General features: G+C 48.8%; 2 protein-coding genes and 1 long non-coding RNA gene across 4 annotated transcripts in view; 1 reads left to right on the forward strand and 2 right to left on the reverse strand.

The window, feature by feature from the left end:
- Positions 1-817, reverse strand: part of LOC135811281 (DNA excision repair protein ERCC-6-like) — a 32,142-nt gene extending 31,325 nt beyond the window's left edge. The window contains exon 1 of the mRNA XM_065324497.1: positions 341-817. Coding sequence (XP_065180569.1) covers positions 341-362 — 22 coding nt within the window. The 5' untranslated portion in view covers positions 363-817. The remainder of the gene's footprint in view (positions 1-340) is intronic.
- A 92-nt stretch (positions 818-909) lies between these two features.
- Positions 910-15,188, forward strand: LOC135811282 (dual specificity mitogen-activated protein kinase kinase 6-like). 2 transcript variants are annotated; one of them, XM_065324500.1, is made up of 10 exons: positions 910-1,065; positions 1,251-1,500; positions 1,978-2,059; positions 2,908-3,024; positions 3,467-3,586; positions 10,652-10,951; positions 11,327-11,416; positions 11,775-11,920; positions 12,851-12,899; positions 13,363-15,188. In XM_065324500.1, the coding sequence occupies exons 1-10, from the start codon at positions 1,059-1,061 to the stop codon at positions 13,468-13,470; spliced, it is 1,269 nt and encodes a 422-aa protein (XP_065180572.1). In that variant the 5' UTR covers positions 910-1,058; the 3' UTR covers positions 13,471-15,188. The 2 variants fall into 2 exon arrangements, with proteins under 2 accessions (XP_065180572.1, XP_065180570.1); XM_065324498.1 differs by having other exon boundaries at positions 911-1,065; positions 1,975-2,059.
- Positions 3,734-6,245, reverse strand: LOC135811284 (uncharacterized). Its single transcript, XR_010552581.1, has 2 exons — positions 4,313-6,245; positions 3,734-4,214 (listed from the first exon to the last, which is right to left on the reverse strand). It is a non-coding gene; the product is annotated as an uncharacterized LOC135811284 (long non-coding RNA).
- Positions 15,189-15,785: the final 597 nt, after the last annotated feature.

Consider the following 15,785-nt stretch of genomic DNA (forward strand, 5'->3'; position numbering starts at 1 on the left):
TTGCTCGAGAGGAATTGAAGCTACCTCTTTCTTGAGTCGAATATTATCATGTCGTAAAGTACTGCATGATTATCCTACGTGTTGCCTGCACAGTGGTAGTCCACAAGTGTACTACATGTACTGATGATGTAGCATTCAAATGTTAGATTCGAGTTTTGGAAAGGTCCTTTTTGATACTAGTATGTAGCAAAGGACTTGGGTTCAGGCAGCCTCCAATGCTCCATCATCAAGCCTGACAGGCTGTGCCAGACAGCCGACCAGGTCTGGATACCAATGTCACGCACGTACGTGATCGCCCAGCAGGAAACAGGAAAAAAAAAAACGTGGACGTAACTCTCACCTGATTTGATTGCTTCGTTCATCGTTCTTCGTCCTGATTTCAATAGCTCATCTCCCCCGATATCCTTGTACAATCCCCCGCAGCGTCTGTATACTAGGCCAGGATGTGCCGCTTACAAGACGTCACGCTACAACTACAAGGTCTTTCAAGTAGTTGTTACAACAAATTTCGTTCGGAACTTTATCCATAATCGATCGATTCGCCTCCAGCTTCAGCTTCCCCTTCTTCATCGATCTCCCATTCCCAACACGATGTGATCAGCAAAGCCTGGAAGGCGCACGGAGTTATTTTCAAATTTCCCGCTGCACGAGGGTGTCAAATCGCCAAAATCTCAGAAAAGGGACAATTAACTGTACATCGGTGCATATTTGACTGAAAAACGGGAGTAATGCGTCACACTTTCAGGAAAAAAAATCGGAAGGAGTGGTCTGTGTTACCAATGGTTACGTACACACAATATGCAGGGATGATCTCATGACTGCATGAGCTCAGATCTGATTCTTCTCGCTGACTGCATGCTTTCGTTTTGCGTGTTGTTTTTGTTTTGCGAAGTGTGTGTGTGCGTACGCGTGGTCTGGCATTTCCTCTTGCTGCAATGAATTATCAGTGCTAGATATTCAGCTAACCGTCCGTGAGCAGCTTCTTGGTGGTGGTGTAGATCCCATGTCGTAGTGGAGAGGGAGAAACGAGTTTCGGGAGGTCAGCTGAAGCCAACGCGATGTCGGGTAAGGAAAGGCAAAACTCTAATAATGTCCTGTCAGATCTCGGCCATGCCAATTTTGGACATTTTCAATGCAACTTCAACAAATATTATTTTGGAATGAGCAATATCATTGTAAATCTGTTGCTGCTGTTGCTGATCACACTTGCTGTGGATTTTGTATTTTTGGTTATTGTTGACCATGTGCAGCAGGGCCACCGAGACGTCCACCACCGATCATCTTCGGAGGCCCCAATGCACCACCCAGGCGGCCAAGAAGGAAACCCAATGGTGGTCCAGATGTGGGCGGCCTGGCATTACAGCAGCCACAGCGCCAGCAGCAGCAGGCGATCCCGGGCGGAATATCCATGGCTCATCCCCTGCAATCGCCCGTGAACTTTCCTGACGGCACGCCGGTTGCATCCCCCAGCACTGCAGCCACCAATTTCCCCACTTCAAGGTGAGAGAGCTAGCACGTTGATCATGTCATTCATCACCTCATGTCATGAACCTCACGTATGCGAGTACATGTATTTGCGGGAAATGTTTTTTTGTAAGGATTTGCAAACTCCATTGCAGCCATCTACACAGTCTGAATCTGAAATGTATGGAAACAAGAATACCTGAACCAGAACACCCAACTCCCGGAGAAAGAGCGGCGGCCAAGCTTTTTCGTTTCATTTAGGCGATAGTGACTCACTGCTATTCCTTCGTACCAGTACGCAATCTCACACTAGTTCACAGGACTGTTTTACTATACCAGTCGGGGTAGTTTGTTGTGCATTGCTGCTTGTATGAAGGGTGAAAAATGTGCCAAAGACCTTGCTTCCTGGGTGGATGCGGGTGTGTGTGTGTCTGGGTGGATCTGTGTGTGTGGTATGTCGGTGGGTGTGTGGATATGGGTGGATGTATATTCCTGTGTACTTCACCACAGCAGTGGAGTTACGATTCGTGAAAAGCAGATAAACCCACCCATGATCTCTGATCTGCCATTGGGACGCCTCACCATTCGTGGAAAGGTAAGCATACACATACTCTCTCTCTCTCTCTCTCTCTCTCTCTCTCTCTCTCTCTCTCTCTCTCTCTCTCTCTCTCTCTCTCTCTCTCTCTCTCTCTCTGTCTCTCTCTCTCTCTCTCTCTCTCTCTCTCTCTACACGTGTGTGTACCTACATTCAGGCTGTATTGGTATGAGTGCTTGTGTGTGTGTGTTTGTGTGTGTGTGTGTGTTTGTGTGTGTGTGTGTGTGTGTGTGTGTGTCCCACACTAGTAGCAAGGATTACCTTTGCTGTGGGATAGGGGTAACTGCAGTTGGATCCCGGGGACGGATACCCTGATGCCGTCAATCCTTTTTCTGCACCTTGTCCTCACCCATTCACTGAGGTGTGGCGAGCCCATAAGTGGGATCATTTGCAAGTCCAGCCAGAGTTTGGAGATTTCAGAGGGTGTCGGCCGTTGGGCGGTTCAATAGCCAATTGAGTCATCTTTCCAAGAGTCCTTTTGAGTCTCTCTCCCCTCTCCTGGGGAGACCCACTTGACCAGTTTTGGCAGTGAACAAGTACAAGTGTGTGTGTGTGTGTGCCCAGGTATCTGCAGTTCTGTTTGTGACATACTTTCTCCTTGTCTTGGGGTAACACTTATCATTTGGGGCAGTTATGCAGCTGGTGCTGCTGCCTGTGGTGATGGTGTTGTCATGCTGTTGGAGGTCCTGGTGGTGGTGATGCTGGTGGTGCTGGTGGTCTTGGTTGTGGTGTTGGCGGTGGTGGTGGTGACGGTGGTGATCCTGATGGGCTGCTGGTGATACTGCTGGTGATAATGGTGGCGTGTGTGTGTGTGTATGTTGCTTTACTTTGTTGTGTCTACTGTTCAGCATTTCGACCAGTGCACTCCGGCCGACCTAGCAGATGATGGCCTGCTTGGCGAAGGCAGCTACGGAGTGGTGACGTGCAAGAGACACAAACAATCCGACACACGCATGGCTGTCAAGGTATGCTATAGCTCTCCTCTCTCACTCTGTGTATAACGTGCGTCTCATCCTTACCGGCTGAACACGCCATGTTAGGCTTTGAAATTGATAGGGCTGTTGTTCTCCAAGTAAAATGTACGAAAGGAGAAGGGATCTAGGTCTCGTTTGCCTGGTGGAGTGGCTGCGTTCGATTATGCACTTGAATCGATTCATAATCCATTCGCATGCATTCAAGTCGTTCGATTTTCATGTCATGAGCCCTGGAATCGATTCGGAATCCATTCACCCTATTCACGTGGTGTGATGTGAATAGTGCGAATCGATTCATGAATCGATTCGCGGCGATAATCGAACGCACTCAGGGTGTGAGTGTGTCTGTCTGTATTCCTATGTGTGGGTGGGTGTGACTATGCGTGTGTGACTATGTGTGGGTGTGCGTGACTATGTGTGGGTGTGTTTCTAGCGTATCCACTATACGGTGGATGAGCGTGAGCAGCGTCGTCTGCTCATGGATCTGGATGTTGTCAAGAAGAGTACTGAGTGTCCATACATAGTGCAGTTCTATGGGTGCCTGTTTGCAGAGGTAAGTCTGTCACAAAGACAAAGAGACACACACACACGCACACACACACAGGGAGACAGGGAGAGACTGACAGACAGACACGGAGAGAGAGAGAGAGAGAGAGAGAGAGAGAGAGAGAGAGAGAGAGAGAGAGAGAGAGAGAGAGAGAGTAAGTTACATTTATAAAGACAGGTAAGTCTAACAAATGAGGACTGAGACCTCTACAACAGGGTTTTTACGCCTGAAAGCAGGTGCATGATTTAACAAGCAGGTTGTCAGTCTAGATTTTATGCGCAGATGGAGAAAAAATGCGCAGAATTTTTGTAATGAGATGAAAAGCAGAAATAATAAGAAAAGATGAAATGAAAGCCTGCTCACAACCCCGCCCAGCCTTGCGAACTGGGTATGGTGGATTAAGAACCCGGTTCAACGCTCGAGCAAGCGCTCTCCACTCAAGGTGTTCACAGCAACTGATAGGAACTCATATGGGGAAATTATAGAAAAGAAATAATAAGATAAAGAGAATAAATTTCAACGCACCTCAATAAACGGAGCCCCACATACAGTACCTCAGAAAAGTGGATCTTCCGGCCAGTGTTTTTGTTGACGTCGCAACCAGATGATGTAGCTGCTTCGCAGAGACGTCTTACTGCACAAATTACAAATAAATTTTATTCTTCGATTAGAAAACCCAAGCGCTTTCAGAGCCCTCCGAAGAGAGTCCGGGATGAAACCACGCACACCTACCTCAACCGAAAAAGAAACGACCTGCCACCCGTTTGCTCGGCATTGATCTGCCAGATCCGCATACCGCCTGTCCTTCCGCGAGTTACTGACACTGAATCTGTCCTCAGCACAAACTGTCAACTCCATCCAGAATACAATCCTACGACTCGTAGAGTACAGAACTATATCTGGTCTAAGGGTGGTAAGTGCAACACAGCTAGGGAAAGAAATCTTTGCACTGAGTCGACAAGAAGTTTCCAGTCTGAGGCCGCTGACAGGAGATCAGTCGTAACCAACTTCCGTCTGGGCTGAACGCGAACTGGCTTCTCTCCCGCCTTGCAAAACGAGATGAAGTCAAGCTCATTTGAATTTTCTGTTTGTACGGTGTTTGCAGCAGTGCGGATTCGAATCTCCTCACGCATGTTCCTGACGATGACCCCGAGTATGTTGTCGTGCCTCCAGGTGTAACGTCCCTGGTCCAGCGCTACGCGACAAGCGCCAAGCACGTGGCGCGTAGTACAGGCCCAGGCACGGCACAAACTACAGTACGGATCCACTACGGTGTTTTCCCAACGGCGTAGGTTCGTCGGAGAAGGTAGCACGTCGAGGGTTGATGCGAGAAGAAATTTCAAATCCTTACCAGTACCACCGTACAAAAGGGATTTCCACGAGAGGTCCTGCCACATCACCGATGTCCACTCCAACCACTTGCCTTGCACCTGAAGAGTCTTCAGCCTCAAAATCTGCTCCTGCGCGTTGATCTCCTCAAATGTTTGAAGGAGATCCTTCCTCGGGGGTTTGGAATGCTGCTTCGGAGCACGAGCACCCAACCCTGCACGATGACTTGAAGATGACGGTGGACGGAGAGTCCCTGAACCTACTGATGCCTCTGCACACTCCAGCTCTATTGTCGCCGCATATCGCTTTGTCAGCTTTGATCCTTACTCCGACGCAGAGTGTACAGCGCCCTCATGCGCGCGTCCCCACTCGATCGAAGAATGTGCCATTTGATGGACTGGCACTTTTTCCACACCGTAGGAAGGTAGTGGAGGCGTAAGCCAAAGCGTTTGCGACTGCCAATAAAAAGAATGGCAGAGTTTGCGCATCGAGGTAGGCCTGACCATTTCTTCAGAAATGGTAAACACATAAAGTGCAGTTCACGTACAAAACCTTGTTTGAGTTCAAGAACCTGGAAAGACCAAGAAAGCTTGGGCACTACAAGATGGTGGTAAAGCCATAGCTTGTGGTGGTCTTGAAGAGCCATCTACTTTTTGCATGAGAGATACAGTGAGTTGACGGATGTCTTCCCGCTGGGTCTGCTCAGAGCAATCAGCATGCAGCCTTCGCCCCAGGAACTTGAACTCTGCAGTGTCAATGAAAGCGATCTTCCTCCCTGACATCGTCAGGCAGGGATCGTAAGGTTTGTACCGGCCATCTACAAGCTTTGCTGCACTGCTTTTGCATTTGTGCGGCGCCGCCTGCATACATTGGGTCCACGAGAGAAAGTCCTCCGTGACCGCAATGAGTTTTTGACAACCTGCACTAGATTTGCTATAGAGGCCTAAGTCATCAGCAAAAGCTGTTTGGGACACTTGCAAAGGGGCAGATTTAAAATCATAGGAGAGGCAACTTAATTCAGGGGCTGCAAGTGAGTCCAGCAGAAGCTGGAAACAAATATTGAAAAGGACCGGGGACAAGGGGCACCCCTGGAAAACACCAATGTTGTAATTAAAGGTGGGAGTGTGTGGTTGTACGACGAAAGCGCAAAGACTGTCGTAGTAGGAAAAAATTAATTTCCTGAATTGCAAAGGAAAGCTGTAGTGGGTTAGAGCATACTGTATCAGATTGTGGCGCACTGAACCAAATGCATTCTTCAAATCTATCCACGCAATGCAAATTTGGCGTTTTGCCGTCTTTGCATCACGCATCGCCTCATAATCCCCTTATTCATGGCTCACACATGACGGGTTTACGTGGCTCTAGTAAAAAAATAATAATAATAATAATAACAAAGTGATGTATGCTCTAAGCACCCAGCCTTTGCAGGCATAAATCCTTTCTGGTTGTCACCATCGAAGAACTTATTGCCTAGCATATGTTTCAAGAGGCGCTTTGCAACTAAGGTGAAAAAGATCTTCCCGGACGTGTTTGCTAGAGCAATCGGTCGGAATTTCGAAGGATCATCAGACACCTCCCCCTTGGCCAGGAGTGTGATACACGCTACCTGCCACTGCCTTGATCTTGCTCTCCCAAACCCGCCCAAAGATGGTGAAAAGACCTTTGACTCTATGAGCTTCCTCCCCTCCGTTGCAGTGGACATCTTGAGTCCGTACTTCTTTCCGATCCAGGTCACCATTTTGCTATGGTGCTTGGACTCAATCTGTCCACCGCTCGGGAGGAGAAGAAAGGCGTCGCTGCTGGCGGCCATCAGTCTCCGATACTGATGATTGTAGTGCATCATGGCACGCAACTGGATCCCGTCTGCGCACACAAACGCAAGGTGGGTAGCCCCGGTCTTGTGATTTCTCACCCCCACCACCAGTTTGCCGTCGTCACCCATTTTTTTTCACTCCTTTCTCGTATTCATCATGGGTCATGTTGTTGACTGCACTCGGCCTCTGCCCATTGGCCAACGCCAATGCCAGCGCGAGGTAGTGGACAAGGTGTCGGTGTGCGTCTGGTGTCGGAGGTTCAGACATCAGGCGCTCGATGTCCTCCGTTACCTCGGGGTTCTTGAGAAAGTCTGAGATGGAGGAGAGGTCAGCGTTCTAGTCTGCCTCGTCCTCCATGCGCAGCAAACTCTGGGTTTTCTTCAGCTTCAGGTAGACGAGACGGACAGCTTGAATGTCTTTTTTTGATTTTTTTATGTTTTTTAGCTGGGGTTCGTCAGCAGTGGTACTTTTAAGGAAACTGTGGACGGCCAACAGGGCATCGCACGCCGTCGAGAGAGAGACAAGGAGAGAGAGAGAGAGTTTAGTCATCAAAGACATGTACAGAAGGTACGACCCACGAGCGCTTTCTCGAAACTTCGATCACAGGGGATGTCTCAGACGCCTGGATCGTGACGAGTGATTCAGCCAGATCTACATCATCACGAACGATGCTATCAGCCGCCTTCCTCTTCCGGCTTTCGATACTGTCACACACTACTTCAGGCATCTTCGTATGATGGCCTTGTACGTCGATGTCAATTGTGCCGACACGTACGACAATGCGTGTGATCCTTGTTGCGAGGACTGACAGTTGAACAGCTTTAGTCGTGTACTTATTTATCTTCAAGTCTTGCCGAAAGATCTTCCTGCCATTCAAGTCCTTAATCAACTGGACGACTTCCATGCCTTCTATCTCTTCAGCGTCTCGGAATGTCTCTTCGACGTTATCGAGGGCGCCGTCAGCCTTCGACAGGTTAAACATGGACCTGCGTCCATCGTCCCAGCATCGCAGCAGTCTGCCAGTATCCCGGCTTGATGCTGTCCCATAATCCTCCACACCGTCCACGACGATCTTCGGGAGACGTTGGCGTTTCTCGCCGCTGACCAAAACCATTGATGAGATCCTACACAGATACTCGGCAATCTCCATCGGAGTCAAGTCAACCCGATTCGGGTGTAGCAACACTGGTCTTAACCCTTTATGTACCGCGCATCCAATGTATGCGTAGGGTACTCCTCGTCAATGATGGACCTATAGGATAAAATCTAGATGCATTTTGTATGTGCAAGTTATGTTTTTCTGAATCTATAGTAATGAATGGGTCCATTTGTCAACATATTGTAATCCAGCATGCAGCTATAAGTGGAGGGCACACACGGAATACCCAATTATGTGCCAATTGTGCGTAATTCTGACCATTGAGATCGCTACATTTGAAATAAAGTATAGACGTATCAGGGACGGCCATTGGGACGCACAGTGACAGAAGGATACCACAGGCACTAGTTGCATGCATGAACAGCAACAGAAGGGGCGGAAAACGGATGTATCGTCTAAATACCAGACGCAAACAATTGCGTCAAATATTCAAATTATTGCAATTATTAATTTCAGATTTGAAATAGACTCAAATGGAGAGCCAAGGTTTTATTTATACAAAGAGAAAGACCAAGGAACTACAAGTTACGCTATACTGTCCACTAACACCACCAGTTACTAAACAATCAGCTCATGCGATAACATTGCACGACACTGACTGGCTAACAGCTCTAGCACATCTTGGATGCGCACTCCAACAGCCTTCCAACTTGGAAGGTTCTAAGTTATAGAAATAACATAAGGAGGGGAAGGTGAGCGCAACCAAGATGACCACGAGCTGAAAGTCTCAGCTGTGAAGGACGTTGGCGGATGTTCATGCATGTCGATGACGATACTGGCAAGACCTTTGGACAACAGGGTCAAACCACGATTCAGGAACGCAAAGCAACATTCCACACAACTTGTGTGGCTCAACCCTTTTATTGATCTTCGCATCTTTTGAGCCACACAAGTTGTGTGGAATGTTGCTTTGCGTTCCTGAATCGTGGTTTGACCGTATTGTCCAATGGTCTTGCCAGTATCGTCATCGACATGCATGAACATTCGCCAACGTCCTTCACAGCTGAGACTTTCAGCTCGTGCTCATCTTGGTTGCGCTCACCTTCCCCTCCTTATGTTATTTCTATAACTTAGAACCTTCCAAGTTGGAAGGCTGTTGGAGTGCGCATCCAAGATGTGCTAGAGCTGATAGCCAGTTAGTTGTAGAACGTCAGTACCGTCGGTCAGTGTCGTGCAATGTTATCGCATGAGCTGATTGTTTAGTAACTGGTGGTGTTAGTGGACAGTATAGCGTAACTTGTAGTTCCTTGGTCTTTCTCTTTGTATAGATTTGAAATATGTAGTTTTTGCTGATCTACTCACGTGGAGCGAGGATTGGTGATTGAGAAGACAAGAAATAGTTACTAGTGGATGACCTCCGCCTGCCTTGGTGATTTTATGCCATCGCTGCCCTCCCTCTCGCTGCTACTGTCGTGGACATGGAAATCCGGTCGCACGTCTAGCGGCCCCAGGGCGCTGGCCATGCAGCCGTGGGTAAGCAGTACACACACGCTGCAGCACGCTCGCTGGTCGCATCATATCGGATCAACGTGCACTGCATGCAACGACGTTACGTTCTGTCTGCGCTGAGTGAGGGCGCCGGCCCCGGTCAATCGACTGGATTTCCATGTCCACGACAGTACTTGGAGAGCGAATGCTGTGATGGCTTCAGCGATGAAAATTGGCAGTTTCGATTCAGATCCTGAGGAGATATCGCTGCTTCAGCTCTCTCCAGGTGTCTACCACGACTAGAGGATGTCGACATTAGCTGGAGAAGGCTATATCTCTATTAGCAGCAGCGTGACGGAACGAAAACACGATCGAAACTGGTAAAATATATCGCAGAGCGCTGCATTTGCGAAGCGCACTTTTCGCCGCGATCGGTCTCCATACTTCATACTAAATGGCGCAAATAATGTGTACGGGTTCATCACGTGATGTGAAGTTCTGCCGTCGCAGACCACATAGCTGGAGTTGCACACTCTTGGGGGGTATGTACTCTTGATAATACCTTATTGTTTAGGGTAGGGTATAAGGCTGCAACCACACTAGGTACAAAATCACGTACAAACTGCATTACAGTAGAAATCGTCATGCCGACGCGTGCGAAATGCAAAATGCGCTTTGTAGGTTTTCAGCAACTGGCGCACCCCTGTAGAATGCCACGTTTGTCGTTTTCGTCGTTTTCGCGCTCCATCTCCTGTGTACAACTTTGTTTTTGTACCTGGTCGTCGTACATAGCATCAGCATCAGCATTGTTTTTGAATTTCCCGGTCTTTTCCAGCGCACGGCACACGCTTTGGTACGACAACTTCACGTGCTGTTCGCGTGAAAACGTCAACTATGCAGACCGAAAAGTGTAGTGTGGTTGCGTACCGACTTGTACTGAGATATGCATGAAATTTTGTACTGTGATTTTTACGTAGTGTGGTTGCGGCCTAACACCCCACCCCTAAAAAAAGTGGGATTCGAACCCACATAATACATGCACATAATACATATTTTCAATAATACCCCATTTTTGGGGCAGGGCGCCCCCCTGGCAGAGAACCCGCTCGTTACCTCCTACTTGTGTGTGTGTGTGTGTACATACATGGATGCAGTGAATGGGATTTTCAGTCTTTGACCACTTTGCTGGTGGACTGATCTACTCACCTCCAACCGCTTTAGGAGCTGCATCTGCGCCTTTGATCTTTGCAGGGTGGTGGCGTTTCTGCGGGGATGCTAAACTCAGCCGAACTAAGTCTAAAGCGAACCGTGAAATTTTGTTGTTGTGTGTGCCGTTGCCAGGGAGACGTGTGGATATGCATGGAACTGATGGGTACGTCGATGGACAAGTGGATCACATACATCTTCAAGGACCTGCAGTCGTCCATTCCCGAGAATATCCTCGGTAAGATTGGACGCAGCGTGGTTCTTGCCCTGGACTATCTCAAGGAACAAATCAAGATTATCCACCGGGATGTGAAACCCAGCAATATCTTGGTGGATCGGGAAGGCCATGTGAAGCTGTGTGATTTCGGAATCAGCGGCTATCTGGTCGACTCGATTGCCATCACCAAGGATGTCGGCTGCCGACCGTACATGGCGGTGAGTTGAACACACTTGTCTGTGCGTGTGTGGGGGGGGGGGGACCACCTCCTCTGTAGGTGGGTGCAGGACAGGAATGTGTGGCGGAATTGGAGAAACGAATGGATTTGACATGATTCTGACACACAGGGAAAAAAAGAACAGAACAGTGCTGTAATTTCTTTCTTTTTATGACACCTTGTACGCCATTCTGTATTGCAAATACTATTTTGGTGTGTTTCATTTTTCTGTTAGAAACTTCCAGAGGCCTCTAAGATTTTTCTTGATTATTGTCTGTGCCGTTGTCACCTGGTGTGTCTGTGCGTGCGTGCGTGTGTGTGCGTGTATGCGCATGTATGGATGTGGGTGGGCGTGCGTATCTGTGTGTGTATACAGCCGGAGCGGATATGCCCACAGGAGGCTAGGGATGGCACTAAGGGTGGATACGACATCCGCTCCGACGTCTGGAGTCTTGGCATCACTCTGGTAAGCAAGCAACGGTGCTTCTTTGCTAGCTGGCTGCCTGGCTGGTGTACAGAGGTCCTTCAAAGTGTGCTACAGTAAAACCTGTAACTAAAGACCACCGTGCAGACTAGCGACCAGCAGTGGTACTACCGGCCACTTCGCCAGGCACGGACGGTCTCAAATTCAAAATGCACTGTGACCGACCCCCTGCTGAACGCGACTAGAACTGTGCTACAGTAAAACCTGTAACTAAAGGCCACCGTGACTAGTGACCAGCCACGAAATTGTAGTAATTAATTGCATTTTCCTGCTTGCTGCTCTTGGTGCGTGTGTGTGTGTGTATACGTGTGTGTATACGTGTGTGTATACGTGTGTGCAGCTGGAGATGGCACTGGGCCGCTTCCCTTATCGGCCGTGGGACAGTGTGTTTGAGCAGCTGGACGAAGTAGTTAACGGTGCCGCTCCACGACTTGACAATCACGACAAGAAGTGGAGTGAGGAGATGGTGGACTTTGTTGCTGTCTGGTAAGCTGACACTGAGGACTCTTTCCAGGGCATGATTTACCCTGTTTTACCGGTTATAAGTCGACCTTTTAATGACCTAAAAAGGGGAAGTCGACTTACAACCGGGGTATAACTGCCCTTAAACCGGTAAATCGAGGCCCCAAGTCTGGAGGTCGACTTGAAACCGGGGTCGACTTGTTGGTGCAGAATACTTCTCAATCATTGGTGATTTCGTCATGCTTTCTCTTGTAGGGCTGAACAGTTGGTTGGCGGTGAGAAATGGTGATCTCTTCATTGCCTCAACAACATCGCCAGTTGGCATCGTTCTGGTTACCTACTAAATGTGGTTGTGGCGGTGGTGGTGGTACAATTCAGTTTGTGCTGCTGCTGCTGCTGTCTGTTGCCTGTACGCAACGCAACGTAAAGAGGACCTGTTTGAATGTACAGTGTCGCAGACTTGCATAGTGCGTTCACGATCACGTTTGAAGTCGTTTTAAACTAGTGTTGACTTTTTTCGAGGTCTGGAGTTTACATGTACATTTTGATAGTATAATACCAACCGACTCGGTGTACATATCCTATAGGGGACACGCCATACACGTCACACAGCACGTCTGCCACTCAAAGCTCTTCCATATGTGGGGTTTCTGCACACACTTACTTCAAAGTAACTTGTGGGGGAAAAATGAAAAAAAGCCCAAAAAGTAGGGATTCACTGGCCAGAAAAAGCCACTTCGAATAGCTGTGTGGTGTAGACCAAGCTGAACAGTGGTGGTCAATTCTTCAGCCTTGCAAGCTGTTGAATGGTGCAATCCCAGCACAAGTTGCTATGGCTTCCGCTGTAGCATCGCTATCATCGCCTCCGGTGATGGGCGTCCAAAGGTCAAAAGTTGTGTGTGTGTGTGTATGTCTGTGTGTGTGTGTGTGCGTGTTCAACTGTTGCCTGTACAGCCTAACCAAGAACTACGAAGATCGACCCAAGTACAGAGAGGGCCTTCTGGTACGTGTTTGTTGTGAATGTTTCTCTATGAAAGAGAGCTCTGATATGATCTGATATGATATGATCTGATATATGATAATTATGATATGATCTGATCTGGACATGAACTCCACCATCTACTGTATTGTGACTGGAGTGCACAGGTGCATGAGTTAACTGCCTCGTCGAGTACCTCTTCTACACTGTTTCAGACATGAAACGTGTAATTTGTTTTATATTTGCCAAGTACAATGTATGTTGATGCGAGTGTGCAGCTACACATGTTTTGCATCAAGTGCATTTCAGTCTTTGGGGTTTTCAGCTATTCGTCATGTTCTGCCCTCGCCTATCCGGATATTTTTGTGGAGAACAGATGTGTGCGGTTATGCGAGGTCTGACTGTAATGTCTTGTTTTCTTGTCGTCTTGCCTTCACCTCACCTTCATGGTGTCGGTTTCTCTCTGTTCTGTGTTCTCGCGCAATAGGCTCACCCATGGCTAGTTCGCTTTGCCACTGAGGACGTCGACACGACCAGCTACTTCACGGAGCAGGCGCTTCGCCTGCAGTCGTGCGGAATCTCCATTGCCAGCTGAGACCAGCCGGTCAGTTCCGTGTGCATCTTCACAGTCGGTCTGCAATGTACTAATCTGCTACTCGGGATATTCTTCGTTTTCCTGCACTCGTCCAGCACTCGTCTGTGCACGCAATCTATGTACTAGTACATGTTACACTCTCCTAGTGGCCGCCAGTAGCTGGTGTACCCACAGTCTGAACCTCTTGTCAGTTGGCAACGTTTGCTCTGCCCCGTCAACGCTGTCTTGATGTGCTCTCGTTCGTTCGTCCTCTCTATCCGTACTTCTTCATCGTCGCCCACGGCTGATTGTGTCTGTATGGCTGTCGTCCTGCCGTGTATGTCATGCCATGCTGTGCTGGCTGCATGGTGTGACTGGTGTTCATGGCATCACGGAAAGTAGTTTGCGTGGTAGTTCCTCTGCAGACCCCGGCACACCAACCAGCATCGTAGTCCGTAGTCTGTCCGTTTCACCGTCATGTTACGTATCAGCACGTCGTTCTGTAGGCCTACTGCTGGTGATGACCTAGCAACATGCCATGCCAATGTGCGCGGGAGAGAGCCCATCTCCAGGATCTGTGCATGATAACAATGTGCAGGCGGCTCAACGGGACTTCCTCTGTCTCAGCAGCGGTGGTGGCATGGCAAAAAGCAGCAGCAGCATTGGGTTGCGCCGTGAAATACTATGACCGCACTGTCCGTTTCTGTCCGCCTTGCTCGTCGGTGCTCTGTTGTCGTATCGTCTCGCTGTGTCCGTATCTCTCTTCTACTACACTCGCACCTTGTAGCTGGTGGTCATGTTTCATATATTCTCACCTGACCACGTTTCCACTGTTATCGAACTGTCCGTATCTGCCACTGTATCGCATAGACCGTCCGCACTTGCTCTGCAGCAGCTAAGTCGCTTTTATTTCCGCCGCCGCTGCTGCTGCCTCGTTGCTGCACGCACGCACGCGCGCATTTCTCGTCTCTCGTTCCGATCACCGCCGTCTCGTCAAGCCGTTCCTAGCGGCTCGGGCTCTGTCGTCGTACGTCATTTGAAAAACCCGTTTCATTGTCTTGTGGAAACTCTTGTGCCGGTATTTTCTGCCTCCCACCACTTTACCGTTCTGTATGTTCACATTTTATCCCGGAATTCCCCCCGGCGAGCACCTTTCGGTTGCTACTGGGACAGCATAGCAATGTAATCTTCTGCATTATAAACAGGGCTTTCAGCATATTTTATCCTATAGAACCTTTTTCCCCGTCTAACTTCTCCACGTCCCACTTCCCGACCATGCTCTTGCCTCTCCCCCTCCAGCCGCCGCTTACGTGCCTTCTTTCTCGTTCACTCCAGTCTGTCCGTCGTCCACTCGGCACACCTTCCTTTGCAGTGCAACATAGCCTTTACTCTATTCATCTACATCCTGCTGTCTAGTTTTTTTCCTCGTTTCGACCCCAGTGTTTTTCGTCAAGTTTTGCCCCCATTTCCCATTTTGATGCAAGTCCACTGCTGCTGGTCTTGTCATGTCACACAGCTATTGCCTGGCTGACTGTGTTTGTCTGCATGAGTTGCCTGGTGACCGTGACAGTCGTGTCCTTGCTGTGCAGTGTGCACCCCTTACCCACCCACCTACCACACTCGTGATTGTTTCGAACTTTCGATTTATCTTCTCTATTTTCCCCGGTTGTAAACGCATCCTGCCGTTTGCCGTGTTTCTCTGCACGCGTTAATTGTGAGTGTCCTATTATTCCTGGCTACATGTGTTGTTACGTAGGCCTGGCAGTGTGCTGTGCTAAACCCCAGGGCCATGTACAGTGCAGTGCTGCTCGAGGGGTGCTTTCGATTTTGGGGATAATTCTCGAATGAACAGAATGAACGGATTGCGGCCATGTAAACGAACGACTGCATGTACGTAGATATCGTAAAAAGGAGATCACGTGGGATCCCGTGCACCCTCGCGCGCACGTGGACCTAGCATGGTGTTATACGTCGAGTGCATCAATTCTGGCGTACGCAATTCCACCCGCCCTCTCTTCAGGATTGACGAATTTGTGTAATCCACCATAACTAGTTCTAGAATTGACCGAAATGTGTGTAATAACTCGCCCAATGAAAGCTTATAAAGTATTTACCAGGGAGTCGTAAAATACCGGTATTTTACGACTCCCTGGTATTTACAGTAGTATAACGTGCAGAGCACTGACTTGACTAGTACCGGTATGTACAAAGCAGTGCACGATCGGATTTCACTGAGCAGCAGTGTGCACATACGGCAGCAGTAGATGCACATGCTGTTGTTGTAGGGACCCTTCCTGTCCATGGACTATCTCTAGACTCTGGTCACTATAATCAGA

The sequence above is a fragment of the Sycon ciliatum genome, chromosome 3 (genome assembly GCF_964019385.1).
Source record: "Sycon ciliatum chromosome 3, ocSycCili1.1, whole genome shotgun sequence".
Lineage (NCBI taxonomy): Eukaryota > Metazoa > Porifera > Calcarea > Leucosolenida > Sycettidae > Sycon > Sycon ciliatum.